General features: G+C 45.9%; 1 protein-coding gene across 4 annotated transcripts in view; it reads right to left on the reverse strand.

Annotated features, from left to right (window-relative positions):
- Positions 1–27,797, reverse strand: part of LOC147701782 (C-Jun-amino-terminal kinase-interacting protein 4-like) — an 861,003-nt gene that overhangs the window by 237,794 nt on the left and 595,412 nt on the right. For all 4 annotated transcript variants that reach the window (XM_086930413.1, XM_086930411.1, XM_086930412.1 and 1 more), the window contains exon 20: positions 10,776–10,908. In XM_086930413.1, the coding sequence (XP_086786539.1) occupies positions 10,776–10,908 (133 nt within the window). The remainder of the gene's footprint in view (positions 1–10,775; positions 10,909–27,797) is intronic.

Consider the following 27,797-nt stretch of genomic DNA (forward strand, 5'->3'; position numbering starts at 1 on the left):
CTGCATTGCACAGAGGTGTAATGAGGCTCTGCCCCTTTTTACACCTCTCTGCAACGCAGGCCACTGGCACGTTTGCAGAGGGTAGACTAATTCCCCTTGCATACTGGGGGTCCCTGGGTCATATCTTGCCAAACACCGATATTCCGAACAATTGAAAATGACTTTTCTTGAGAAACATTTGGATTTGGATTATCATGTCCTATACTTTGGAATTTTTGAAAGACTGACTTTGAGGATGCTATAAGTTACCCGGGCCTTCCGAACTGTATGGGTAAAATTGATACCTAGTCACTTTGAATAAGAATGTACTTAAGTCTCGTCTAACATTTGGAAGAAATATCTAGTTATATGACAACAGGATACCGACAAACTTGAAGGAAATAAGAACGCCCTTAAAAAGTTCTGTTGTACAGAACAAAACGTTTCGGCTGGCTGTGGTACATAAACTTAAGGAAAATAAAAGCATTAGAATATACACCAAGATTCAGCGCTTCAATAAGGACTCTAAGTGATATGATTTGATTGGACTTATTGTGCAAGTGGTGCTGTGCCAAACTTTGGAATATTCTCCACTACTCTCTACTACTTACTCTCTCCTACTCCCCAATCTCAAATACTCACTCTCTACTACTCACTCTCTACTACTCACTCTCTACTACTCTCTCTCTACTACTCTCTCTCTACTACTCTCTCTACTAGTCTCTACTAGTCACTCTCTACTATTCTCTCAGCTACTCACTCTCTACTACTCTCCACTACTCACTCTCTACTACTCACTCTCTACTAGTCTCTCTCTACTACTCACTCTCTACTAGTCTCTCCCTACTACTCTCTCTCTACTACTCTCTCTACTACTCTCTCTCTACTACTCTCTCTCTACTACTCTCTCTCTACTAGTCTCTCTCTACTAGTCTCTCTCTACTAGTCTCTACTAGTCACTCTCTACTATTCTCTCAGCTACTCACTCTCTACTACTCTCTCCTACTCACTCTCTACTGCTCTCTACTACTCACTCTACTACTCTCTACTACTCACTCTCTACTACTCACTCTCTACTACTCACTCTCTACTACTCACTCTCTACTACTCACTCTCTACTACTCTCATATGCATACAGATGCATGTTATTTACATGAAAGTTTAAAAAACACTAATAAAAGCAAAGCAAAAAATCCACCTCATTACAAACAGAATGGCTTTAACTTAAACGAGGGCGAGATCTATTGCATTTTCAATGCTTGTTTACTTTGGTTCCATCAAGAAGGCATTCAGATGTGTCACACATTTGCCATAAATTCTGAATGTTAGCACTCTAGTTGCTCATTAGATCACTGTACTAAAGCTACTGCTCACCAGGGAAGTCTGCTACTGGTATTCAAAGTGCATGTTTCAGTCTGCATGTCAGAATTATTTTAATGAAATAGAAGAGGATTTGAGAAGTCACTCAAAATGTGCCCTACTTTTTCTTTCTGCAGCACTAATCATACTTTCTATGGCAAAATATACCCCCTCATTTTGTTCCTTTTTAAATTAAATGTTTTAAGAGTTACCACTTTATTCCAATCAAGATGGCTTCAGGTGTGCCATACCTTTGTAATAAGTAGGACTGTTAGCGCTCTAGTTGTTCTTTAGAACACTCTAGGAGGCTGCAGTAGAACACAAAGGAATCAACTGACAGTCTCTGTCCTTGTTGGATGTACATGTTTTACTGAGAATGTCAGACTTCATTCTCACATGACTGAGAAAGATAATGTGAATTTACAGAAAATATGCTCTCAGTTTAGCTTATAGATCCCCTTCCAAACCACTGTGGGAAAATCATGAGATATTAGTTTTCTTTCAAACATGATTCATGATATCACAGCAGAAGGCTTTTTCACATGGTAAAATCACCTTAGAACACACCACAATTCCTAAAATGAGTATGGTACTATCAACAAATGATTTATAATGTAACTAAAGTCCTAAAACCCTAAATTAACTACAATGCTTTATAATGAGGTGCTATCATGTGTATTGGTCCCAAGATGGCTGCCAACACTTCTTGGATGAAGTGCTGACAGCCAATCAGATCAGATGTGTGGTTAGGCTCCGCCCAGATATATATATTTTTTTGAACCTAAATTACTCAAAATCCACTGGAGCACATATCTTGAGACATAGCAAAGGCACATCGGGCTACCAGTCCCTACAATTTTGCCAAGTTTTGTGGAAATCCATTCAGCCGTTCGGGCTAAAAGTGAGTCCAACCGCCCTATGGAAAACATGGGGAAAACACGTTTTGGGACCCCCCTTTCATCTCGGCCCCCGCTTGACGAATCCCCCCCCAAACTTTCAGGGAAGGAGCGGAGCACAGCGAGGCAAATTTAAGGAAAATTACAGGCAGATTCCTCAACCGGCGCCAAAGTTATTCCCAATAGAATGTTGCGGATTTCCTATAGAAAACAATCCTAACTATAACTACCTACTCCTACTGGCGACCGCCAGTAGGTAATATATATATTTATATTACCTACTGGCAGTCGCCAGTAGGTAGTTATAGTTAGGATTTTTTTCAATGTTAAATCTCAAAATTCTTTTTGGAATAACTTTGGCGCCGGTTGACGAATCTGCCTGAAAATTTCCTCAAAATGGCCTCGCGGCGTTCCGGTCCTTCCCTGAAAGTTTGGGGGGGGGGGATTCGTCAAGCGGGGGCCGAGATAAAAGGGGGGTCCCAAAACGCGTTTTCCCCATGTTAATTTCCATAGGGCGGCCGATTTCACTTTTAGCCCGAACGGCTGAATGGATTTCCACCAAACTTGGCAAAATTCTAGGGACTGGTAGCCCGATGCGCCTTTGCTATGTCTTAAGATATGTGCTCCAGTGGATTTTGAGTAATTTAGGATCAAAAAAATATATATATCTAGAGCCGCGCCCCGGTACGCGCACCGGGGAGCGCTCCAAGCGCGGCACGCGACTTGCGTATGGAAAGCTGATTGGCTCTCGGGTGTCTGTAAACATTCAAAACAGTCCGCAGCGGCCACCATCTTGTGCCTCGGTAGGATTGAGGTTGTAAAAATCAAAGGGGGAAATGAGCAAAAGGGGGCAGGGTACACCCCCCCCTGACCCCCTAGGTTTGTTGTGGGGGCCATAAAAGGGCCCCACGGGGAAAAAAAAAAATTGGGGGGGGGGGGGGATTTGCGCGGGGGGAGCGCCCGGTACGCGCACCGGGGAGCGGACCGGGGAGCGTACCATGGAGAAAAAAGAATGACACTTTTTAAAAAAAAAATAGCATTTTTTTATAAATTGGAGGTAGGTCTGAAAAGAACTTTTTTTTTGTTTTTGTTGTTTTATATTTCTTTTTATACTTTTTAAAATGATTTTATATGTTTTTTGGATTTTTTTCACGGGAAAAACAAAAACAGGGATTCAAAAACTGCTGAACAGGAGCAAAAAAATGAGAAAATTTAGGGACGGGGAGAGCATTGGTGTTCCTGTCTCTTTAATGCAATGAGTTCAAAACTCTGCTCTCCATAACAGAGTAGTTCCTCACAGTCCACGCATAAAAATGTTATGCCTGCAAAGACCGGTTGCACGTTAGGGACCATTCTTGCACGTGTTGTTCCTGAAGGTGTTGCTCCACCAGTGGAGGTGCTGCCGCCATCTCTTGGTAAATTCCGTGCCAGCTCCCTGACACTCTCCCTGGAATAATTTTTTGGGTGTCTTCTTTTGACATGCCTAATTAAATTGGCATTTCCAAAGCTATATTTTTTTGAGGATTGCCTCTGGATAAAATACTGCCACATATTTTACAAGTTACTTTACTTGCATTCACTTTTTTTTGTCCTTCAGGGATGTCATAAAATTTCCAGATGAAGTGGTTCTTTTTTTTCTGGTGAGGAGGGTCCTCTTGCAAAAAACCGTCTGAATCACTGCTGGATGACTCCCTTGCAGCCATTGCTGTAGATCAGGAAAATTATGAGTAGATAATTCACAAAACACCTCTTGCTCTCTCCAAGTGCAAATCAATAGTGAGAGAAATGGGTGGGTTTCTCAAAATTTTGAAAAAAAAAATTATTGAACCAATGAAAAGTGTTATTTTCAGGACACATGACCAGGGGCTTCATCATTATGAAACCAAAACTGTTATGAACCAATAAAAAGTGTTATTTTCAGGTCACATGACCGACACGCTTACGCTACGCGCCCCGGGGCGCGCCCGGGGGCGCGCTCCGGGACGCGTCGCGTAAGCGCGTCGGATGTTTACGTTGCGCAATCGTATTTCGCTCGAGTGCTTCCGGGTGCGCTTACGCCGTGCGTATCACGCGGACTCGGCTACGCGATACGTCACGATCATGTTTTCGTTCGCGATATTGGCGCTTACGGGACGCTCCCCGGAGCGCGCCCCGGGGCGCTTTATGAAAGAACGCTCTCGGGGCGCACCCCGGGGCGCGCACCGGGAGCGCTCCATAGCAATATAGAATAAAGAAATACATAAATAAATTGGGAAAAATAGTAGGGACTGGTAGCCCAATGTGCCTTTGCTATTCTCAAGTGGTTTTTAAGAAAATTAACTTTGAAAAAAATATATATTGTGCTACATTGGGCTATATATTTGTTAGAGCCCAAATGTAGCCCAAATGTAGCCCAATGTAGCCCAAAGAAGGCCACCAGAGACAAAAAAAAAAGCAAATGTAGCCCAAATATCAGCCAGATGTAGCCCAACTGTAGCCCAATGACAGAATGTACCCGAGTGTTCTAAAGAACAACTAGAGCGCTAACAGTCTTACTTATAAAGTGAGACTTATAGTTAGGAATTAGCATTAAAAAAAACTATGAAATTCACTGAAAAAACCATAGGTTTCACACCATTTATAGTTAGGAATTAGCATTTAAAAAACCTATGAAATTCACTGAAAAAACCATAGGTTTCACACCAGTTATAGTTAGGAATTAGCATTTAAAAAACCTATTAAATTCACTGAAAAAATCATAGGTTTCACACCAGTTATAGTTAGCTGGAAGTTTTACTCGCATAAAACCATTGAAATTCCCACGATATAGTTAGATGGACTCACTATAACTTGCTCGTGCAATGCACTGCTGATGACGTCACATATTACATCACTCATGACATGTTCAGTGACATCACTCATGACATCACTGATGACACCATCCAGTGAATGTGTGTCTTTCTGAAAAATAAATATGTTTTATATATGTATATGTAAAAGTTGATGGAAGAATAAATGTTTAAATAAGTGTCTAAATGGATGTTTTTTAAAAAAAAAATTGATTGGTTAACTGGCTTATTAAGTGTATCTTAGTGAATACATATATTAGTGAGTAATGTTTAAATATTTAAATATATGTATTCGTGTTTCACTTTGTGTAGAAGTGGCTGCATGGGTTGGTGAGTAGCTACATGTGTAGGTATATGGGTTATTAGATGTTTCTTTTAGTATCAGTATGAGTGTTTGTATGGTTTGGTGGGGTTATTACTTATCACATAGATGCATGAATGACTGACTCTCTCTTTGTATGTGTTTTGAAGACAGCATATGTGCAGGACTGTATGGGTGGATGAGTGTGTATATTTGTGTGTTACTGAGTGAATGACTGCCTCACTAGTGTATTTATCAGTAACTACATATGTTTTAATCTAGTTTATGTGAGAGTGAGAGATTGAAAGAGTTCCTGTTTAAATAAGTATGTGTTTCTATAAGTGATTGTTTAAGAGAGTAAGTATGTGTAAGTTTCCTTAGAAGTAAGGTGGTAGTGTGTGTATAGCTGTATATGCAAATAAATGGATGTTCAATAGTTTACTTGCATGTGTGAGTATGTGTGAGAGTAACCTTTGGATGACTGTCGGTGTGTAACAGGATGTATAGGTGTATCACTACATATGATGAGTGAGTATATGTATGAGTGACTATATAGAACTGTTGGTGAATGAGTGGATGTGTATATAGATGGTGGAATTATTGAATTGGTTGTTGTAACTGGTATGAGTATCTCCATTTTTTTGAAAATGTTAATTTCTATTTTTGAATATGTGTTTCATGGGTTGCATTACACTGAAAGGAGATCTGTCACTGTCACAAGGATGGTGTCATCAGTGATGTCATGAGTGATGTCACTGACCATGTCATGAGTGATGTAATATGTGACGTCATCAGCAGTGCATTGCACGCGCAAGTTATAGTGAGTCCATCTAACTATAACGTGGGAATTTCAATGGTTTTATGCGAGTAAAACTTCCAGCTAACTATAACTTGTGTGAAACCTATGGTTTTTTCAGTGAATTTAAAAGGTTTTTTAAATGCTAATTCCTAACTATAACTGGTGTGAAACCTATGTTTTTTTCAGTGAATTTAATAGGTTTTTTAAATGCTAATTCCTAACTATAACTGGTGTGAAACTTATGGTTTCAGTGAATATATATATATATATATATATATATATATATATATAGATAATCTCTCTGAAGAGTAGAAGGTTGAACTGATCAGAGCTCAGGTGAGACTCCCTCACAGGACATGTGGTAGAAAATCTGAGAGACAGAAGTTTCTGAGGGGAGTGGTCTAGAGGGTGCTGCAACCTGATTGGTTGAAGTTTGGTCTCTTTTAAAGGATCTAGATGTGTTACTAAAGTGAAAGCTTCCCAAACTATGTTCAACATTACACTGCTTTTCTAGTTGTACCGTGGGATTCCCACTTCAACAACAGAGAATAATTCAAGCATGTGAATCTATGAAAGATCCAATACTGGAAAACTACAGTTCTCCAACATTGGTATATTTTATAGACTCACTTGCTCAAATATTCCTGGTCGTCGTCAGGCTGGGAATGCGAGCCTGACAAGGAGCACTCACACATATGAATGTAATAAAGGTCTAATATTAAAGGATTAATTCAGCCTTGGAATACTTTGGGAACTTAGTACTCTAGTCACAAATTCAATTAAAAGACGGTGTTGGCTAGAGTCAGTTAGAATCAAGCTCTACTTTTCATCTGTTTTGAAAAATTCAGTCATCATGGTGTGTGCTTGCCACACACCATATAACTGAACTCATTAAACAGAACACTCAAAATAAACACAACACAGTCAGGTATGCCCTATAGCTGGCTATCACATCGTTTTCCACAGTCCAAGATATGTCAAACCAAGGCGAGGGTGGGGTCAGAAAGCATTCGAGATGAGCCAAAAGAATTTTAAGAACAAATAAAATGGTGAAGAAAGAAGATGCAAATTTTCTGAGCATTTTGAAGGTGATGGATAAAATAATAATGTTGCAAAGTTGGAGACAAGGCAAGCTTGGTAAATGAGAAGCTTTTATAGAGAAATGTATCAAAAACACCTAGCCTTTTCTTGTCGCACCTTTGTGCATTTCCTGTCTGTAGTGTTATACATATGTTTTTTAAGGTCAGGTACATTTTATTTTGTATTGTTTGAAAAACTGAGTTGAGAATAATACCCAACTAAATTACAACAATCACCGTTTGATTTCAATACAATGCTCAACCTCACATCACACGTCACTCCATTCAGTCCTATACAATGATCGGAACAGCCTTAATAAATCACACAAGGGGCTTTCAAACTTCATTCTGTCGTGGAAACACGGCAATAAAATTAGAATGAATTGCACAACTGATAAGACTACAAAGTCATACAATATGAGGCAGATTTGTAGACATTTAGCTTTGAAGTTTTAACTGATGCACTGTTCCCACAGGTATTTATGCCACAACAATATATCGATCTCTTTTACTCTCACTTCTAGCCTCCAATTATTATTTGATGTTTCTGCTCTTCGCGTTTTCTCAGGAAATGGACTGTAAACTAGATGTGTTTGTGGGTTTTCGCAATCCTGCTTTGTTTTTTATGGTAATGGTGGTTTTACCCGTGCTTCTCTTTTTTTCTTCTGTACGGAGCAGTGCAGCTAACCTTTTTTTATTTTTTAACAGGGTCTGTCCTCCGTACTTTAGCTGTCTCATCACTCTGCTGTGTCATTTCACCACCTTCCTGCATCTGCTGAGGTACAGTGCAGGCGGCATAATATCTGCCGGCAGTAAGGACACGGCACAAAGGCTGCATACCCTAGTAATGCATACAAATACTAAGAACAGAAGATAACCTATGTCATATGACGCACATTCTGAAGAAAGGCTAGAAACTGTTGGTTTCTGCGGAAAACACACCAACAAAAATGACAAGAACAAATAGTTTTCAGTTGTGATTTTCCTACTCTTCACATGGCTAAACAACCAATATCAAAGTTCCCAGAAGTAGATTTCAAAGGAAATTACACATCTTCCTTTCTGGTAGAATCTATTTGCACAGGCATGTACTGTACTTGCAACAAATGTGGATAGTAGAGACTTTAAAAGATAAATCACCAGGGCACAATAGGTTACCATAGAGTCCGGTCATTCGGGATTGGACATATTTGTACCATTCTGTATTTTTCCATTAACTGAGGGTTGCCCTAGGCTAGCGTTCAAGAATGGCAGTTTGTCAGACCAAATCCCATTCTGATATTTTAAGGTATAAAATATCTTCTATTTCTGAAATTAAATTTGTAGTTTTTCAGGCCCGCTCATAACCCATTGAAGGAAACAGATGTGTAAATACAGGCAAAACTGAAGGAATATTGCAACATCTGATCTGTCTATCACACCTCTTTAGGACTGTTATGTAGTAAACAATCCATTTAATGCAGTTTACCTGAAATGTCTCATTCTTTATAGTTTTATATTGTCACTCTGTAATGAACTCTAATTATTGGAGCAGGATGTCTGGTGAAGTTTAATGTTTAAGGGGTTGCTTATGAACTGATCACTTCATTATCGAGACTTCATTTTGAGTTCAGCTCTTTTCCTTTTGCTTGAGGATCCTCGGTGTGTTTCCCCTATTCCCCTTACCCTAGTCGAAAGTGGAGAAAAATTCCCTTACTGCTGTTTACTCTGGCTCTCCAAGCAATTCTGTACTCTGGAAAATAGCACAACACTGGTGTACGCTAATGAGGGCGGTTTTCGTGACCTCAAGAAATAAAGCTGTTTCTAGTATAGAATTACAGACAAAACCCATAAACATTTTGAAATCCTTTGTAAAATAAAATCAAGTATGGCAGCAATTATGGAAACACGGGAGAGTAAAAAAATACACACAGTGACTACATCCTTTCTAATAAAAAGCCTTAGGCCTGGATACAGCATGCCCTTTTGACAATAGGAAGAGACTATTACAGAGCAAAATCATTTGGATCAAAAGACTCTATGCTTGTCATCCAAAAGGACTGAATGATAGGATGGAGTACAGTTGCTTCCTCTAACAAATCATGCTCCTATAAGATGCATCTTGCTATATGTATTACACTTATTGTTTTTCTACAGTATTGAAATGCATGCAGAAGCTATGACTATTGTTTACATTATACTTCTTTGTGTGCCCCGACAGTCTTTTTTGTACACACAATCCCTCTCCCCCACATAGATCACACAAACATAGTTTGTCCATGAGGTACAGTCCCACCATGTCACACACGTGAGAGAATTTTTTTTCGAATTTTTTTTGAAACTTTATTAGTACATGCCTGATGAACACCAGCAATCCTTTGGTCAATAATCCCACAAGGATAACATTGATCAACAATGTAAGCGTTTTTCCACAATGATTGCGAATAATAAATATTTCTCGAGTCTTCAAGTAATCACCAGGGAGACCAGACACCACTCCATCATGGCGGACTTCTAACAGTCCTCTTTCCAGGTTTATACCTCTGGGAATATTTTTGAACTGCGGCGGGCTCCCATACACCCATCCGTATCTACTGAACACGCAAGCACGAACCCACATCAATCCGGTAAGCAGAACAACCAGTTGGCCCATTACCAGCGTCACATTGTTTATTTGTCCTCCAATCGATTTTCACACACCACCTGAGATTTTTCCATCCCCAATATAGTTTGACTGAATCGTTCTATTTCATTCACACGCCACCTGGTCCTTTAGCTTCACACACCTTTCATTTCGGCACATGCATCTCTTAAGCGTGACAGATTCCCTTCGCACACATCTTTTTTTTTTTTTTCACCCTGCATGCTACGTATTTACCCAGCGTGACAGATTTTCTTCGCACGCATCTTTATTTTTTGACCATGCATGCAACGTATTTACCCAGCGTACAGTCTGACATGGTTATTTATCGTGCACTTATGCTTTCACCACGTTTATTTAACACACTCACTCCTGATACCTTCCGGCATTGATTCCGAGTTAAGAGACTTTAATTTGTGTATATTGTGTTGAGGATTAGTGTTCACCCCCGACTCAAATGTATTTGATAATCCACAGATTGTGTACCAGTCCCCTGATGAAGGGCTTTCGTCCCGAAATGCATTGGGATTAATTTTTGTAATCGGATGAAACCATAGAGATATACTACTGAACAAAGGATATCTTGATTTGAATTGTATCCTGATGAATTAAATTCGTATTGAATCTCATTTGAATAAATGAATTGATAAACAATCAACAGCGACTCTTGTTATATACCGTCATTAAACAGCACAGAGGGACAATGTCTCCCAAAGTGTGCCACCAAGGGCACAGTGCCGTTTGGTTCGACACTGCACATTTATTCTACTTTTGGGCAACATTAGTCTATTCACTTCACAGTAATTCAATCTTCCATGCAGCAGAGATCAAACAAACTCTCATGATCAGATTTCTGGGCTGCCAGAGTCATGAATGCACAGGATGGGTTATTATTATCTTCAAATCTCACATACCAGCCTTCCTGGGTACCAAGCCACACAGTGGCCAAACTGCCCTTTTGGTGTTCATGTGCTTTATCATCCGTATTCTGATCAGCTGATGGTGTATTTCCCATGTCTGTGGAATCAGCATCATCCTGTCCAGAGCCTGTGAATACAGTGACATATTGAAAGGTGTGTTACACACTAAAAAATTAAGGTCAGTGAGATGGGTTCAGTAGAAATGGAAATAAACAGGTGGAAAAATACACAATGCATATGGAGTTTAATATACCCTAAACCAGAGTAAAATGCATTTAACCCCAAAGAAAGCAATGCCTTAATTGAGCCTCTGGTACTTGCAATGGTTTCTACTGAGGACAATAACGGATTAAGCATCCCCAAAAGAATACTGTCCACATTAAAAACTTTGACAAGGTGCCAGGTACATTGTAACAATATGAGACTACAACCAGCATCTATCGGTTTCTCCATTAATGTGTTGAAATACAGAATGCCAATACCCTGCAGGTTTTTGTCTTAACTCTGCAGCCCTGCTCTCCCTTGTTCACAACTGGTCAAGAAACAAAGAACCCAATTTGAAAGTATAAAGTGTAGGGAGAAGGTGACCGCAAATGCCTGGCCGTACCATGCTATAACCAAAAACACCGTACATAACTTTGTGGGTAAATGCTACACCGTCATAAGACGCGTAATAGAGTAATGATTAGAAAAGAATAAGGAAATCAAAATTCCATGTACTCCAAACATATGTCTGCAATGGGAACAAGCAACAAATGCTGCTTCTGCTTTAGTGGAATGAGCATGACGTTGCAGGAGAAGTTGGACACTATAGGAATTTGGTGATGGTAGCTTTTCTTTTACTGCATTACAGCCTGTGGTAACATGACATTTGATAGGAAATTGTTACTTATCTCTACTCTAGTTTGGTTTCTGAGTCATACAAATCTTCAATGAAGTCTTAAACATTAGAATAATTTCCCACTGAGAGCATGAACCCAGGAACACTTCCATAATTATATGGACAAATATTTAGGAACATTCAGCTATAGTCCATATGATGAGCAACACTCAAAACCCTAACCACGGATAGGTTTTTCTGAAATGTAGATTGTTCAATGCCCTAAAGCACAAGTTACTACTTGTGTAACAATATATCTGTAAGAGACATTAGTTAGTGATAGATTCCTTACCTTAGAATATCCCCAGGCGTCAGACTGGATCCGGAAACTTTTGCGTAGCAGTACCCTTGCGCGTCGGTAGGCGTCGTCTGCGGCTCCGCGTCAGTCGTCGGCGTCGTGATGACGTCGTCGGAGTACTTAGATGCCGCCTCCGCGTGCGGACGTCAGTTCTTAGACACAGCTTTTCCGCGCCAGAAGCGCAGAGCCATGCCAAAAACCAACACTGGTGCTATGAAACTAGGTCACTGAAAGGGGATGACCTTAACCCTAGATATCGGTTCGCAGAAAGGGGAGGATGGGTGGGTCGGTAAGGAATCTATCACTAACTAATGTCTCTTACAGATATATCGTTACACAAGTAGTAACTTGTGCATCTGAAAGAGACACGTTAGTGATAGATTTGTGGTAAATAAAAAGCTAGTTATTTACACCGTGTCGGAATTTCTATAATTACCCAAGAAAATGGTAATGCATAAAATGAGGAGCAGAGTCCGTGGTCTTCGAGTTGAAAGGGTTTTATTCCAGAACTCGAGTTAAGGGTTCAGCAAGCGGGTTCAGGAGTAGTCTACTTTACTTGAAACAGATCAGCATTTTTATACAATACAAGTACAATCGAAAAGAAGGAGTTTCCCTCAGACTTGATTCAATCAAAGACATAGCATACTTGTTCTCGTTTGAAGAATAACCTGAATAGCATATAAACAAACATATTGCATTGTGGTGATTGTGGTGGCAAGTTACGGAGTTGCTGGTATCTGAAGACAGAGAATCGAGGCATTGTTACAGGGTCATTGCTATCGGAAAGGCAAAGGGGACGAGGCATTGTGCGTTCTTTACTTCGTACACAAAGGTGGTGATGTTTCACAATGGTATGGGTGTGCAGCGGGGAAGAAGGAGAATGGGCTGTAGTAAACTATTCTTCTTCGTGGCAGTCTCGTGTGCTTGATTATGTTTTCCCTTGGTTGTTAACCCAACCCGTGGCTGTCCTCGCAAACTAGGAAATCATTGACGAGCGAGAGCTGCTTGTTCGGTGACAGAGTCAGGGAAGGGGGTTTTCCGAGTCAGCCATCTGACTGACTTTGTTTTTGTCAAAGGGAAAATGTCGAACGGGAAGGAAACTCGTAGGTTACATGATGGCCGGACATTATTCTTGGCATGGGTCAGCTTTACGAAAAAGAGAGCAGGCAAGATGGGGTACAACGGGGTTTGTGCTTGAAATTAGGAGAGTCTGCTTGCCTGGTCGACGTTAGGATGGATAGGGTGCATGATGGGACACCCGAGGAAAAAGGAGCTTTTTTTAGTCAAATTGCACAGATTCCTTACCTTAGAATAGATACCCCAGCAATACCAACCCCGTGGTGGTGGGTCTGCGAACCAATAATCACACCAGAAAGTCCTGAGGACGGAACGGCCAAAGTAGCCATCCCTTCGGACTTGACTGTCCAGGCAATAATGTCGTGCAAACGTGTGCAGCGAGGCCCACGCAGCCGCCTGGCAAATGTCCTGCAAGGGCACACCTCGGCTCGAGTGGAATGAGCCCTCAGCCCAACAGGGGGTTCCTTCTTAGCCAAGGAGTAACACGCCTGGATGCACAAGATGATCCACCGGGAGATGGTCCGCTTGTGCACCGCTTTTCCTTTCTTAGCGCCCGTGTATCCAACAAAGAGTTGATCATCCACCCGGAACTGTTGTGTGCGATTCAAATAGAATGAGAGTGCACGTTTTGGGTCCCGACGGTGGAGCCTCTCTTCCTCTCTCGAGGGGTGCAGAGGCGGAAAGAAGGTGGGCAAGGTGATGGATTGCCCAATGTGGAAGGCCGTGACTACCTTGGGTAGGAAGGAGGGCCTTGTTCGTAACACAACCTTGTCCGGATGGACTGAAAGGAAAGGAGGCTTACAAGACAGAGCCTGGAGCTCACTCACTCTCCTGGCAGAGGTGATGGCTACCAGGAAGGCAGTCTTCAAAGAAAGAAGGTGAAGAGGACAGTTGTGAAGTGGCTCAAAGGGAGCGCACATCAGAAACGTAAGAACCAGGTTCAAGTCCCACTGAGGCATCACAAAGGGAACAGGAGGGAACGTATGAGTGATGCCCTTCAGGAATCGATTAACGATAGGGGACCTGAACAAAGAAGGTTGATTAGGCAGCCTCAGAAAGGCTGAAAGAGCTGAGAGATAGCCCTTGACAGTGCCCAGAGCAGAGCCCTGCTGGGCAAGAGAGAGAAGAAAGAGGAGAACCTCAGAAAGGGGGGCATTAAGGGGATCCACAGCCTTTGCTGTGCACCATGCCACAAATCTATTCCACCTGCAGGCGTATACCGACTTTGAGGAGGGACGCCTGGCTGCCAGAATGATGTTACAGACTTCAGGAGGCAAGTCAAATGGCCTCAACTACCGCCGCTCAATCTCCAAGCATGGAGGTGGAGACTGGACAGGTTCGGGTGGAGGACCGTCTCCTGCTGCTGCGACAGAAGGTCCTCCTGAAGAGGCAGACGAACCGGGGGATCGACTGACATACTGAGTAGCTCGGGATACCAGTACCTTCGTGCCCAGTCCGGAGCCACAAGGATGACTTGTGCCCGGTCGCGCTTGATCTTCTCCAGCACTCTGGGCAGAAGTGGTATAGGCGGAAAGGCGTACAACAGACCGCAACTCCACTCGCGACGAAAAGCGTCTCAGAGCGAGTGCCGCCTTGGAAATTCCAACGCGCAGAACTGATGACATTGCGCGTTCTCTTCGGTGGCGAATAGATCTAACCAAGGCTCTCCCCACTGCCGAAAGAGACCTTGCGCCACGTCCGAGTTCAGACGCCATTCGTGATCCATCATGCACCAGCGGCTGAGTTCGTCCGCCCTGGCGTTCAGAGAACCTCATAAACAAAAAGATTCTATCAAAAAAGTGCAAGTGTTAAATTTATGGTTTTTAATGTTTTTTAAAAAAAAGGGTAGAATGAGGCTCTTCCTCAGATTGGTGAGATGAAGGCACTATGTGCTTTTAAAATACCCCTCACACACTAAGAATCCCTTAGTGTCATGCTTCATCATGGGGGTCTTCCCGTCCCTCTACGGGGCGGGGCGTGCTACGACCTACGCGGGAGCACTGTTTTGGTGATGAAAGACTATGTCTTGGTGCACTGTGAGTGGAATTAGTGAAGTGTAGGGACCTTATGATGTGAATAAAAAAGTTAAAAATTCCCTGGCTAGTGGAAAAAATAATTCTACTCGCTTCCCTGGCTGCGAATGTTGAAAAGGGGTTGTGAGGTAGGGCTGTTGGCACCTACCAGGTCGACATGTTTCACAGACAGTCCCCTACTGTCTGCTCATCAGGACCTCTGATGGTCCCTACTAGAAGGTACTCAGTTCTAAAGTTTGCCTAGAGTCCTACAAACTAATAGCAAAAATAAGCTGTCAGTTTGTGCTTCGGGGCATGAGTTGGCCCAGGGTGAAGCTAGAAAATATTTTCAAAAAAAGACGCAAAGGTCTCTGTAAACAAAGAAGGAAAAAAATAACACAATTGATGTATTCAGTTGTAGCACATAGTTCACAATTAGCTCATTTTTCCATGTTTATCATTAAACAAGGAATCATGCACACGCTTCTCGGATGTATTAACAATTAAAAACCATAAATTTAACACTTGCACTTTTTTGATAGAATCTTTTTGTTTATGTGGATCTATAAGGAGGGTGATTCTATCAATTCCTCTATACTTCCTCTACTGTTTGAGTTCAGAGAACCTGCCAGGTGTTGAACCATCAGAGTCACGCCCTGATGTTCCAGCCATTGCCAGAGGCGCAGAGCCTCCTGGCAGAGGGTCCACGACCCCACCACGCCCTGTTTGTTGCAGTACCACATGGCGGTGGTGTTGTCCGTGAACACCTGCACTACACTCCCTCGGACAGACGGGAGGAATGCCGTCAGTGCTAGATGAATCGCCCGCAGCTCCAAAAGGTTGATATGGAGCCGGGACTCCGCCGGAGACCAGAGGCCTCTGATCTCCGCCTCTCCCATGTGGCCTCCCCAGCCAAGGAGGGATGCGTCCGTCACAACTACGTGCTCCGGTTGGGGAAAGGAGAGGGATCTGCCGTTGACCCAATCGCAGTCCGTGAGCCACCACTGCAGCTGTCTTGCAGTGCCCTCCGAGATCAGGACATGGTCGGACAGGTTGCCCTGATGCTGGGCCCACTGAAACTTCAGGTCCCACTGCTGAGTCCGCATCCGCCACCGTGCGTGATGCACCAGAAGGATGCAGGAGGCCATCAGCCCCAGAAGCCGCAGTGTCAACCTGACCGAAACCCGGGATAAAGGCCGGAAGAGTGGAATCAGGGCCTGTATATCCCGAACTCGCTGTTCGGGCGGGTAAACCCGAAACTGCGCCGAGTCGAGAACCGCTCCGATGAAAAGGAGCTTCTGAGAGGGACACAGGTGTGACTTCGGCACATTGATGGAGAACCCCAGCTGGTGCAGGAGATCCGCCATAGTCTGGAGGTGGTTGACGACTGTCTGGGGCGAGCCCGCCTTCAACAACCAGTCATCGAGGTAGGGGAAGACTGAGACCCCCAACCTGCGCAGATGAGCTGCGACCACCGCCATCACCTTCGTGAACACCCGTGGGGCGCTGGCTGGTAAGGCCGAAGGGGAGCACAGTAAACTGAAAGTGCTCGTGGCCTACCGTGAACCGCAGGTAACGCCGGTGGGCCGGCAGGACGGAGATGTGGAAATACGCGTCCTGCAAGTCCAACGCTACCATCCAGTCTCCTGGGTCTAGGGCAGCTAAGACCTGAGCCAGAGTCAGCATTTTGAACTTCTCCTTCCGGAGGAAGCCGTTGACGTTCCTCAGATCCAAGATAGGACGTAGGCCCCCTTTGCCCTTCTTGGGTACCAGAAAGTAGTGGGAGTAGCAACCACGTCCTAATTCTGGCCCAGGAACGCGCTCGATGGCCCCCTTGGCCAAGAGGGACGAAACTTCCTCCTGCAGGAGCCGCAAGTGATCCCCCGATACGCGGTGGTGGGATTGGTGTCAGTACAACGCGTTATTTTACGTCGCAATCCGTTACAACGCAGATTTTACAACGCAGGATCCATTACATCGGATGCCATTACATAGCAGATGGTATTACAACGCATGGCATTACATCGTAAGTATAGGTAAGTATACCTTTTTTTAAAAATGTTATTAAGTTAATTTAATTAATTATATTTAAACAATTTAATTAAAATACATTTTAAAATAGTCATTAATTTAATTTAATAAAATAATATCTATTTAATAAATGTAATTTTAATAAAAATTGTAAATTTAAATAAATTAAAATAATGAAATTAGTTTAATGTACATATTTTTAAAATTGTAATTAAATTAAATTAATATTAATAATTTATTTAATTTAATTAATTTAATTTAAAAATGTAATTAATGTAAAATATTTAATTTAATTTATTAAATATATTTTAATTAATTTAATTTATTAAATATATTTTAATTAATTTAAAAATGGTCAATATAATTTAATTATCCCTAAACACAAACCTACCCCTGAACCCTAAAACACCCCTGTACCCCAAAACCCAAACCCTGCCCTAAAACCTAAAAACACCCCTGTACCCCAAAACCCAAACCCTGCCCTAAAACCTAAAAACACCCCTGTACCCCAAAACCCAAACACTGCCCTAAAACCTAAAAACACCCCCGTACCCCAAAACCCAAACCCTGCCCTAAAACCTAAAAACACCCCTGTACCCCAAAACCCAAACCCTGCCCTAAAACCTAAAAACACCCCTGTACCCCAAAACCCAAACCCTGCCCTAAAACCTAAAAACACCCCCGTACCCCAAAACCCAAACCCTGCCCTAAAACCTAAAAACACCCCTGTACCCCAAAACCCAAACCCTGCCCTAAAACCTAAAAACACCCCTGTACCCCAAAACCCAAACCCTGCCCTAAAACCTAAAAACACCCCTGTACCCCAAAACCCAAACCCTGCCCTAAAACCTAAAAACACCCCTGTACCCCAAAACCCAAACCCTGCCCTAAAACCTAAAAACACCCCTGTACCCCAAAACCCAAACCCTGCCCTAAAACCTAAAAACACCCCTGTACCCCAAAACCCAAACCCTGCCCTAAAACCTAAAAATACCCAAACACCCCAAAACATATACCTCAGTACCCCAAAACATATACTCCTATTCTCATACTTATTTAAAAAATTACTTAAATTAATATATTTAATTTATAATATTTAAAAACATAAATATTTTTTTTTTATAATTAATAATAATTAAATCAATTATATAATATTAAATAAAATAAAAAAAAAATTATATACTTACCAATACTTACGATGTAATGGTATGCGTTGTAATAGCATCTGCTATGTAATGCCATGCGTTGTAATGGATCCAGCGTTGTAAAATCTGCGTTGTAACGGAATGCGACGTAAAAGTTGCGTTGTAAGTGATACACACCGCGGTGGTGTTGCGGTGGCATGGCTTGAGGGGTCGTCTCGAAGGGGAGGGAGTAGCCCCTCCGGACGATCTGCAGCACCCACCTGTCCGAAGTGACAGTGCGCCAGTGAGAGTGGTGATGGCGAACCCTGCCTCCCACTGGCGTCACATGGGCCGAAAAGCACGGACTAGGAGGGTTTAGAGGCGGATGCTGCGGGGGAAGGTGTGGACTGACTCCGCCTGATTCCCCGAACGCCTCTGCGGCGGTTTCCACGGCCGCCGCCGCGCTGGACAGTCTGCGGCGAGTGGCTGGCGGCACGTGTGGGGATGCCCCTTCCTTGGCCACGAAAGGAGCGAAAGGCACCCGTTTGCTGGCGCAGGGCCGAGAGGCCCAAGAACTTGGCCGTAGCCCTGGAGTCCTTAAAACGCTCAAGCGCATGGTCTGCCTTGTCGCCAAAGAGGCGACGGCCATCGAACGGCATGTCCATCAGAGTGTTCTGGACATCTGCCGAAAAATTGGTGGATCTCAGCCAGGCGTGGCGTCTCACCGCCACTGTCGTAGCCATCGCTCTGCCTAGCGAGTCGGTGGTATCCAGCCCACACCTGATCGAATACTTGGCTGCATCTCGGCCCTCCACAAGGGCTTGGCTGAGTTTGGCCCGTATCTCCAACGGGCACTCTGGCAGCACCTCCGCCACCGTCTCCCACAGAGACTGGGTGTAGCGGCCCAAGAGGCATGCGGTGTTGGAAGACCGCAGTCCCAAACTAAGGGAGGAGAATATCTTCTTACCATAATTCTCATACCTCTTGGATTCCCTGTCCGGCGGGGCCGTCGGGAATGCGGTCTGGGAATTAGAGGCCTGGATGACCAGACTCTCGGGGTGGGGGTGGGAGGACAGGAAACATGGGTTGCCCGGAGCCGGGCGGTGGCGTCTGGCCACGTTCCTATCTACCGGCGAACCCGTAGCGGGCCTGGACCAAGTGCCCAAAAGAACGTCGGTCAAGGCCTCATTAAAGGGCAGCAGAGGCTCAGCCGAGCATGACTGCGGTTTAAGGACCTCTGTGAGGAGGTTAGTCCTCACGGCCGCGACGGGGAGCTCAAGGCCCAAAGCCTTGGCAGCCCTCGTCAACACCACACCATAGGTAGCCCCCTCCTCCGAAGCCACGGTAGGAGGAGAGACAAATCCACTGTCCGGAGAGGTGTCCAGGCCACTGGCCTCCCCAAGGTCTCCTGTCCAGTCCTCATGAGACTGACACTCCTTGGCCAGAGGGTCCTCAGACCCCTCCCAATCCTCCTCATCACCCATCTCCTGAGATTCAGTGTTGTAATTGAATGAGGTCGGTTCATAGAAGTGGAATACTCCAAACGGCGTCGGATGCGGCGCCCAGCGGCGCCGCTCCGACGTCGGAACTGAAGCAAAGGAGGTATCGGGAGCGGCGCCGCCAGAGGACGGCGCCAGAGGTGACACCGGACGGATCGACGCCGGGGGGGGTCGTAAGGTCCACTGGAGACGATCCAGAGCCCGAGGAAGGTCCAGTGGCGTCCCGCGGCGCCGAGCCTGAAGGCGCCGGCGGCGCCAGTGCCGCTGTTCCCCGCGGCGCCGTGCCCAAGGGCACCGGCGGTGTTGGGATCGTGGGGCCCTGCGGCGCCGGGCCCGAAGGCGCCGGCGGCCTCGGGCCCGAAGCACCCGACGGCGTCAAAGCCCCCGACCCACTAGGGCCCCTAGAAGGGTCCCCTGGGCCCGAAGGCACCGCGGAGCCCGCCGGAGGAGAAAGGGACCTCATGGCCATGAGGAAGCGCTCAATCTCCTCCGGCGTCGCGTTCAGCCCAGGGACCGGAGGGTATGGGGCGGGACGAGACGCCCGCGACTCCAGAGGAGCCGCGTGGGCGGTGTCATCCGAACCCCCGGCCGCATCGGGCGAGCGTCGGGGGGGGGGGGGGGGGGGGGTCAATGAGTCAGAAGAGCGATGATGCCTCTTCGACTTCTTGTGTTTCTTACCTGACTACTTGGACCAGGAGGAGTGGTGCCGACTCCCGGAGCTGTGACGGCTCCGTCCCTGCGACCTGTCCCTCGACATCCCGTGGGACCGGGACCGGATCTCACTCGGCGTGGGGCCGACTGCTGGAGTTCGAGCCGCCTGCGGGTCCGCTCCCGCCTGGCTTTCCTCGATAGGGCCCGACAGTCGGGGCAGGCCTCGTCGTCGTGGTCAACGCCTAGACACGTCAGGCACAGGCGGTGAGGATCCGTGACCGACATGGTGCGGTCGCAATCGTCACAATGCTTGAAACCAGGCATCCCTACGGCACCGATCGGAGTCGCAAGACTTCGAAAAGTATCAAAATGATCTCAAAAAAGTTAGTCAAAAATTGACTGGGTTACTGCTTTTTCCAGATCTGCGCTGGCTGGCGCGGAAAAAAGAAGAACTGACGTCAGCACGCGGAGGCGGCGTCTAAGTACTCCGACGACGTCATTACGGCGCCGACGACGGACGTGGAGCCGCAGACGACGCCTACCGACGTGCAAGGGTACTGCTACGCAAAAGTTTCCGGATCCAGTCTGACGCCTGGGGATATTCTAAAATGGTAAAAGCCTGTCTATCATTGAGGGAAAAATGCATCCTGATAGACTTACATTGGAAAGCAGAGATTTGAGAAAGTGAGACTGTAGTAAACATGTTATTTAGTATAAGCCATCTCCTATGGGGTAAAAACTTAGAATAATATAGTGTACATCATAAAGTATAATAACCACGAAAATAAATGGAGAAATATATTTTCTACAAAAATATAATCAATTTTATTTATGTATTTTTTTTGTTATATCTTTTGTGATTTGTATTATATATACTTTTTTTTAAATGCTTATATATATATATATATATATATATATATATATATATATATATATATATATATATATATATATATATATTTCAAAATGCTTCAGGATATTGTTAATATTTCATATACATACAGTCAACAATAATTACAAAAAGCAAGAAACAAAGAAAAAACACAAATTATTATCAAATGACAAGATGAATATTGAGGACTTATGAGGTAGGCAAAGCAGTGAGACAGACTCCTGACCGTTTAGGACTCCAGGAACTTCCACTACCCTAGATGCATTGCCCTGACTGTTGCCAGGGCAAGTCGTTTATTTGGCCCATGAGAAAAGGGTCCCAGAATATCTGGAGGATCTCCCTCTTCTGTTTTTCTGAGGAAATATTCTCAAACTAATTTTAACAGCTTTGCTCAATGCTTTGCTCAATGTCTGTACTTGACAACTACTGCGTGAATCTCTTCTTATTTAATTTATCAGACCTTTTCCTGTCAAAATGCCTTCACTAGTTAAGTGCACATCTTGTGGCATACAGAAATAAGCCACTCAACCACATAAAGGGGCCGATTAGGATGGAGGATTTTCCGCCTCCTCCGGGCCGGCGGAAGCCACCTCCGGGCCGGAGGAGGCGGAAAATCCTCTGCGGAGTCACCAAAGACCCACCGCCAAATTAGGATGGCTGGTGGGTCTGGAATTCCGTTCGCCGCTTTTCCGCCGCGGTCGGCTTCCGACCGCGGCGGAAAAGCTATAACATGGCAGGCGGTGTCTATGAGACACCGTCCGCCATATTATGATGTTTGTGTAAAACTGCTTTTCCACGGCGGCTTTTCCGCCATGGAAAAGCATACGGACATTCACTTTGGGGGCCCGTTGCGGGCCCCCTGGGTGAATGGGGGGTGGGGGGTGCACATGGGGGGTACCTATGGTACCCCCCTGCATTTGCGTGCACAAAGCGGCAGGCACCGTGCGGTCCCTGCCGCTTTGTGCATGTAAATGTAACACATGCTATTTTAACATTGCGGCGGGTGCAGCTTGAAGCTGCACCCGCCGCAATGTTAAATATTGAGGATGTGACCGCCACCCTGGCGGTCACATCCTAATCAGGACGGAGGGAACGCCGCAGCCCCTGCGGACGTTCCCTCCTCCTCAAGGGTGGCGGACGGACGCAAGTCCGTCCGCCATCCTGATCGGCCCCAAAGTATGTGTGGTTTACCTACAGTCAGCTTGTTCTGTTAAAGAAGGTGAATTCTGCAAGAAAGACTCCAGAGGTCAGTAAAAGACCAGGAAGGCATCAAACTCAGAACGATTCTGGTGAACAGGAGAGTCTAGGGGGAACTGAGGAAGAAGGCAGCTAAAAGACTCCATAGGAATTCAGCCTCAAAAGTCAGAACCTTGCAAATACTCTTTCAGAGAGGGATCAGAAAATATCAACCCAATTTTTCTGGAGGCATCCTCCAATTCTATGGGAGTTAAACACTGCTGAGTCAAATCATGTTACTTACTTTTGAATCCATTCATACAGCACACCTAAAATTCCTTTGTGGAAGACCACACATCTGGTCACTCTTCCCTCAGCAAGGAAAGCCAAAGAATGTCAGTTGTTCAACAGAAACAAGCCATATTTTTGCGAACCAAATACACTGTAGTCTCTGGGAACAACCCAAGATTCATAACAAAAGTCCTAAAGACTCATTTGAATTACCTTGTCATCTGCGATCTTTCTTTCCTAATCTATCCGCTTCTGCGCTTTCTGAATGTCCACAGGTGCACTAGGTTATACATGGACAAAACCATGGCCATCCAGGAATAAACCACTTATCCAAACAACGGATCGCACGTTCGCTGTATTCCTGCACAACATTCAGTCACAACAAGGCAAAGAGTCCACTCCATGGCAGAGTAAAGGGGCACTCCGCCAGTACTGTGGAAAAAACAGCTGCACCGTATGCTAGAGTGTCTTTACAGGACATCTTCAGGGCTGCCACATGGAAAAGCACACATCTTTGGCAGGCATTACTGCAACATCAGCCTCCACAGTAGGACAAGCAGTTCTACTCAACATGTTAACTAAGATGAGCCTGCTCCCCTTTGTTATATTATGTTATGTTAAATGAATTTATATTGCGCGCAGATACTAAAAGTGTGTCCCGGAGCATACTTGAAAGAGGGAGACAAAAGCCGGGAGTGCTAGAAGAGAAAGTTCTTTAGCTTTTTTTTAAAGGAAGCAGGATCTTGGATGCTGCGAAGCTCCAAGGGCAAAGCATTCCAAGCCAAAGTAGCTTTCCGCACAAAAGAGCTCCCACTAAGCCTTTGACGATTAAACCTAGGGGTCTGCTGAGTCCGCATCCGCCACCGTGCGTGATGCACCAGAAGGATGCAGGAGGCCATCAGCCCCAGAAGCCGCAGTGTCAACCTGACCGAAACCCGGGATAAAGGCCGGAAGAGTGGAATCAGGGCCTGTATATCCCGAACTCGCTGTTCGGGCGGGTAAACCCGAAACTGCGCCGAGTCGAGAACCGCTCCGATGAAAAGGAGCTTCTGAGAGGGACACAGGTGTGACTTCGGCACATTGATGGAGAACCCCAGCTGGTGCAGGAGATCCGCCATAGTCTGGAGGTGGTTGACGACTGTCTGGGGCGAGCCCGCCTTCAACAACCAGTCATCGAGGTAGGGGAAGACTGAGACCCCCAACCTGCGCAGATGAGCTGCGACCACCGCCATCACCTTCGTGAACACCCGTGGGGCGCTGGCTGGTAAGGCCGAAGGGGAGCACAGTAAACTGAAAGTGCTCGTGGCCTACCGTGAACCGCAGGTAACGCCGGTGGGCCGGCAGGACGGAGATGTGGAAATACGCGTCCTGCAAGTCCAACGCTACCATCCAGTCTCCTGGGTCTAGGGCAGCTAAGACCTGAGCCAGAGTCAGCATTTTGAACTTCTCCTTCCGGAGGAAGCCGTTGACGTTCCTCAGATCCAAGATAGGACGTAGGCCCCCTTTGCCCTTCTTGGGTACCAGAAAGTAGTGGGAGTAGCAACCACGTCCTAATTCTGGCCCAGGAACGCGCTCGATGGCCCCCTTGGCCAAGAGGGACGAAACTTCCTCCTGCAGGAGCCGCAAGTGATCCCCCGATACGCGGTGGTGGGATTGGTGTCAGTACAACGCGTTATTTTACGTCGCAATCCGTTACAACGCAGATTTTACAACGCAGGATCCATTACATCGGATGCCATTACATAGCAGATGGTATTACAACGCATGGCATTACATCGTAAGTATAGGTAAGTATACCTTTTTTTAAAAAGGTTATTAAGTTAATTTAATTAATTATATTTAAACAATTTAATTAAAATACATTTTAAAATAGTCATTAATTTAATTTAATAAAATAATATCTATTTAATAAATGTAATTTTAATAAAAATTGTAAATTTAAATAAATTAAAATAATGAAATTAGTTTAATGTACATATTTTTAAAATTGTAATTAAATTAAATTAATATTAATAATTTATTTAATTTAATTAATTTAATTTAAAAATGTAATTAATGTAAAATTATTAATTTAATTTATTAAATATATTTTAATTAATTTAAAAATGGTCAATATAATTTAATTATCCCTAAACACAAACCTACCCCTGAACCCTAAAACACCCCTGTACCCCAAAACCCAAACCCTGCCCTAAAACCTAAAAACACCCCTGTACCCCAAAACCCAAACCCTGCCCTAAAACCTAAAAACACCCCTGTACCCCAAAACCCAAACCCTGCCCTAAAACCTAAAAACACCCCCGTACCCCAAAACCCAAACCCTGCCCTAAAACCTAAAAACACCCCTGTACCCCAAAACCCAAACCCTGCCCTAAAACCTAAAAACACCCCTGTACCCCAAAACCCAAACCCTGCCCTAAAACCTAAAAACACCCCTGTACCCCAAAACCCAAACCCTGCCCTAAAACCTAAAAACACCCCCGTACCCCAAAACCCAAACCCTGCCCTAAAACCTAAAAACACCCCTGTACCCCAAAACCCAAACCCTGCCCTAAAACCTAAAAACACCCCTGTACCCCAAAACCCAAACCCTGCCCTAAAACCTAAAAACACCCCTGTACCCCAAAACCCAAACCCTGCCCTAAAACCTAAAAACACCCCTGTACCCCAAAACCCAAACCCTGCCCTAAAACCTAAAAACACCCCTGTACCCCAAAACCCAAACCCTGCCCTAAAACCTAAAAACACCCCTGTACCCCAAAACCCAAACCCTGCCCTAAAACCTAAAAATACCCAAACACCCCAAAACATATACCTCAGTACCCCAAAACATATACTCCTATTCTCATACTTATTTAAAAAATTACTTAAATTAATATATTTAATTTATAATATTTAAAAACATAAATAATTTTTTTTTTATAATTAATAATAATTAAATCAATTATATAATATTAAATAAAATAAAAAAAAAATTATATACTTACCAATACTTACGATGTAATGGTATGCGTTGTAATAGCATCTGCTATGTAATGCCATGCGTTGTAATGGCATCCGATGTAATGGATCCAGCGTTGTAAAATCTGCGTTGTAACGGAATGCGACGTAAAAGTTGCGTTGTAAGTGATACACACCGCGGTGGTGTTGCGGTGGCATGGCTTGAGGGGTCGTCTCGAAGGGGAGGGAGTAGCCCCTCCGGACGATCTGCAGCACCCACCTGTCCGAAGTGACAGTGCGCCAGTGAGAGTGGTGATGGCGAACCCTGCCTCCCACTGGCGTCACATGGGCCGAAAAGCACGGACTAGGAGGGTTTAGAGGCGGATGCTGCGGGGGAAGGTGTGGACTGACTCCGCCTGATTCCCCGAACGCCTCTGCGGCGGTTTCCACGGCCGCCGCCGCGCTGGACAGTCTGCGGCGAGTGGCTGGCGGCACGTGTGGGGATGCCCCTTCCTTGGCCACGAAAGGAGCGAAAGGCACCCGTTTGCTGGCGCAGGGCCGAGAGGCCCAAGAACTTGGCCGTAGCCCTGGAGTCCTTAAAACGCTCAAGCGCATGGTCTGCCTTGTCGCCAAAGAGGCGACGGCCATCGAACGGCATGTCCATCAGAGTGTTCTGGACATCTGCCGAAAAATTGGTGGATCTCAGCCAGGCGTGGCGTCTCACCGCCACTGTCGTAGCCATCGCTCTGCCTAGCGAGTCGGTGGTATCCAGCCCACACCTGATCGAATACTTGGCTGCATCTCGGCCCTCCACAAGGGCTTGGCTGAGTTTGGCCCGTATCTCCAACGGGCACTCTGGCAGCACCTCCGCCACCGTCTCCCACAGAGACTGGGTGTAGCGGCCCAAGAGGCATGCGGTGTTGGAAGACCGCAGTCCCAAACTAAGGGAGGAGAATATCTTCTTACCATAATTCTCATACCTCTTGGATTCCCTGTCCGGCGGGGCCGTCGGGAATGCGGTCTGGGAATTAGAGGCCTGGATGACCAGACTCTCGGGGTGGGGGTGGGAGGACAGGAAACATGGGTTGCCCGGAGCCGGGCGGTGGCGTCTGGCCACGTTCCTATCTACCGGCGAACCCGTAGCGGGCCTGGACCAAGTGCCCAAAAGAACGTCGGTCAAGGCCTCATTAAAGGGCAGCAGAGGCTCAGCCGAGCATGACTGCGGTTTAAGGACCTCTGTGAGGAGGTTAGTCCTCACGGCCGCGACGGGGAGCTCAAGGCCCAAAGCCTTGGCAGCCCTCGTCAACACCACACCATAGGTAGCCCCCTCCTCCGAAGCCACGGTAGGAGGAGAGACAAATCCACTGTCCGGAGAGGTGTCCAGGCCACTGGCCTCCCCAAGGTCTCCTGTCCAGTCCTCATGAGACTGACACTCCTTGGCCAGAGGGTCCTCAGACCCCTCCCAATCCTCCTCATCACCCATCTCCTGAGATTCAGTGTTGTAATTGAATGAGGTCGGTTCATAGAAGTGGAATACTCCAAACGGCGTCGGATGCGGCGCCCAGCGGCGCCGCTCCGACGTCGGAACTGAAGCAAAGGAGGTATCGGGAGCGGCGCCGCCAGAGGACGGCGCCAGAGGTGACACCGGACGGATCGACGCCGGGGGGGGTCGTAAGGTCCACTGGAGACGATCCAGAGCCCGAGGAAGGTCCAGTGGCGTCCCGCGGCGCCGAGCCTGAAGGCGCCGGCGGCGCCAGTGCCGCTGTTCCCCGCGGCGCCGTGCCCAAGGGCACCGGCGGTGTTGGGATCGTGGGGCCCTGCGGCGCCGGGCCCGAAGGCGCCGGCGGCCTCGGGCCCGAAGCACCCGACGGCGTCAAAGCCCCCGACCCACTAGGGCCCCTAGACGGGTCCCCTGGGCCCGAAGGCACCGCGGAGCCCGCCGGAGGAGAAAGGGACCTCATGGCCATGAGGAAGCGCTCAATCTCCTCCGGCGTCGCGTTCAGCCCAGGGACCGGAGGGTATGGGGCGGGACGAGACGCCCGCGACTCCAGAGGAGCCGCGTGGGCGGTGTCATCCGAACCCCCGGCCGCATCGGGCGAGCGTCGGGGGGGGGGGGATCAATGAGTCAGAAGAGCGATGATGCCT

The sequence above is a fragment of the Lissotriton vulgaris genome, chromosome 7 (assembly GCF_964263255.1).
Source record: "Lissotriton vulgaris chromosome 7, aLisVul1.2, whole genome shotgun sequence".
Lineage (NCBI taxonomy): Eukaryota > Metazoa > Chordata > Amphibia > Caudata > Salamandridae > Lissotriton > Lissotriton vulgaris.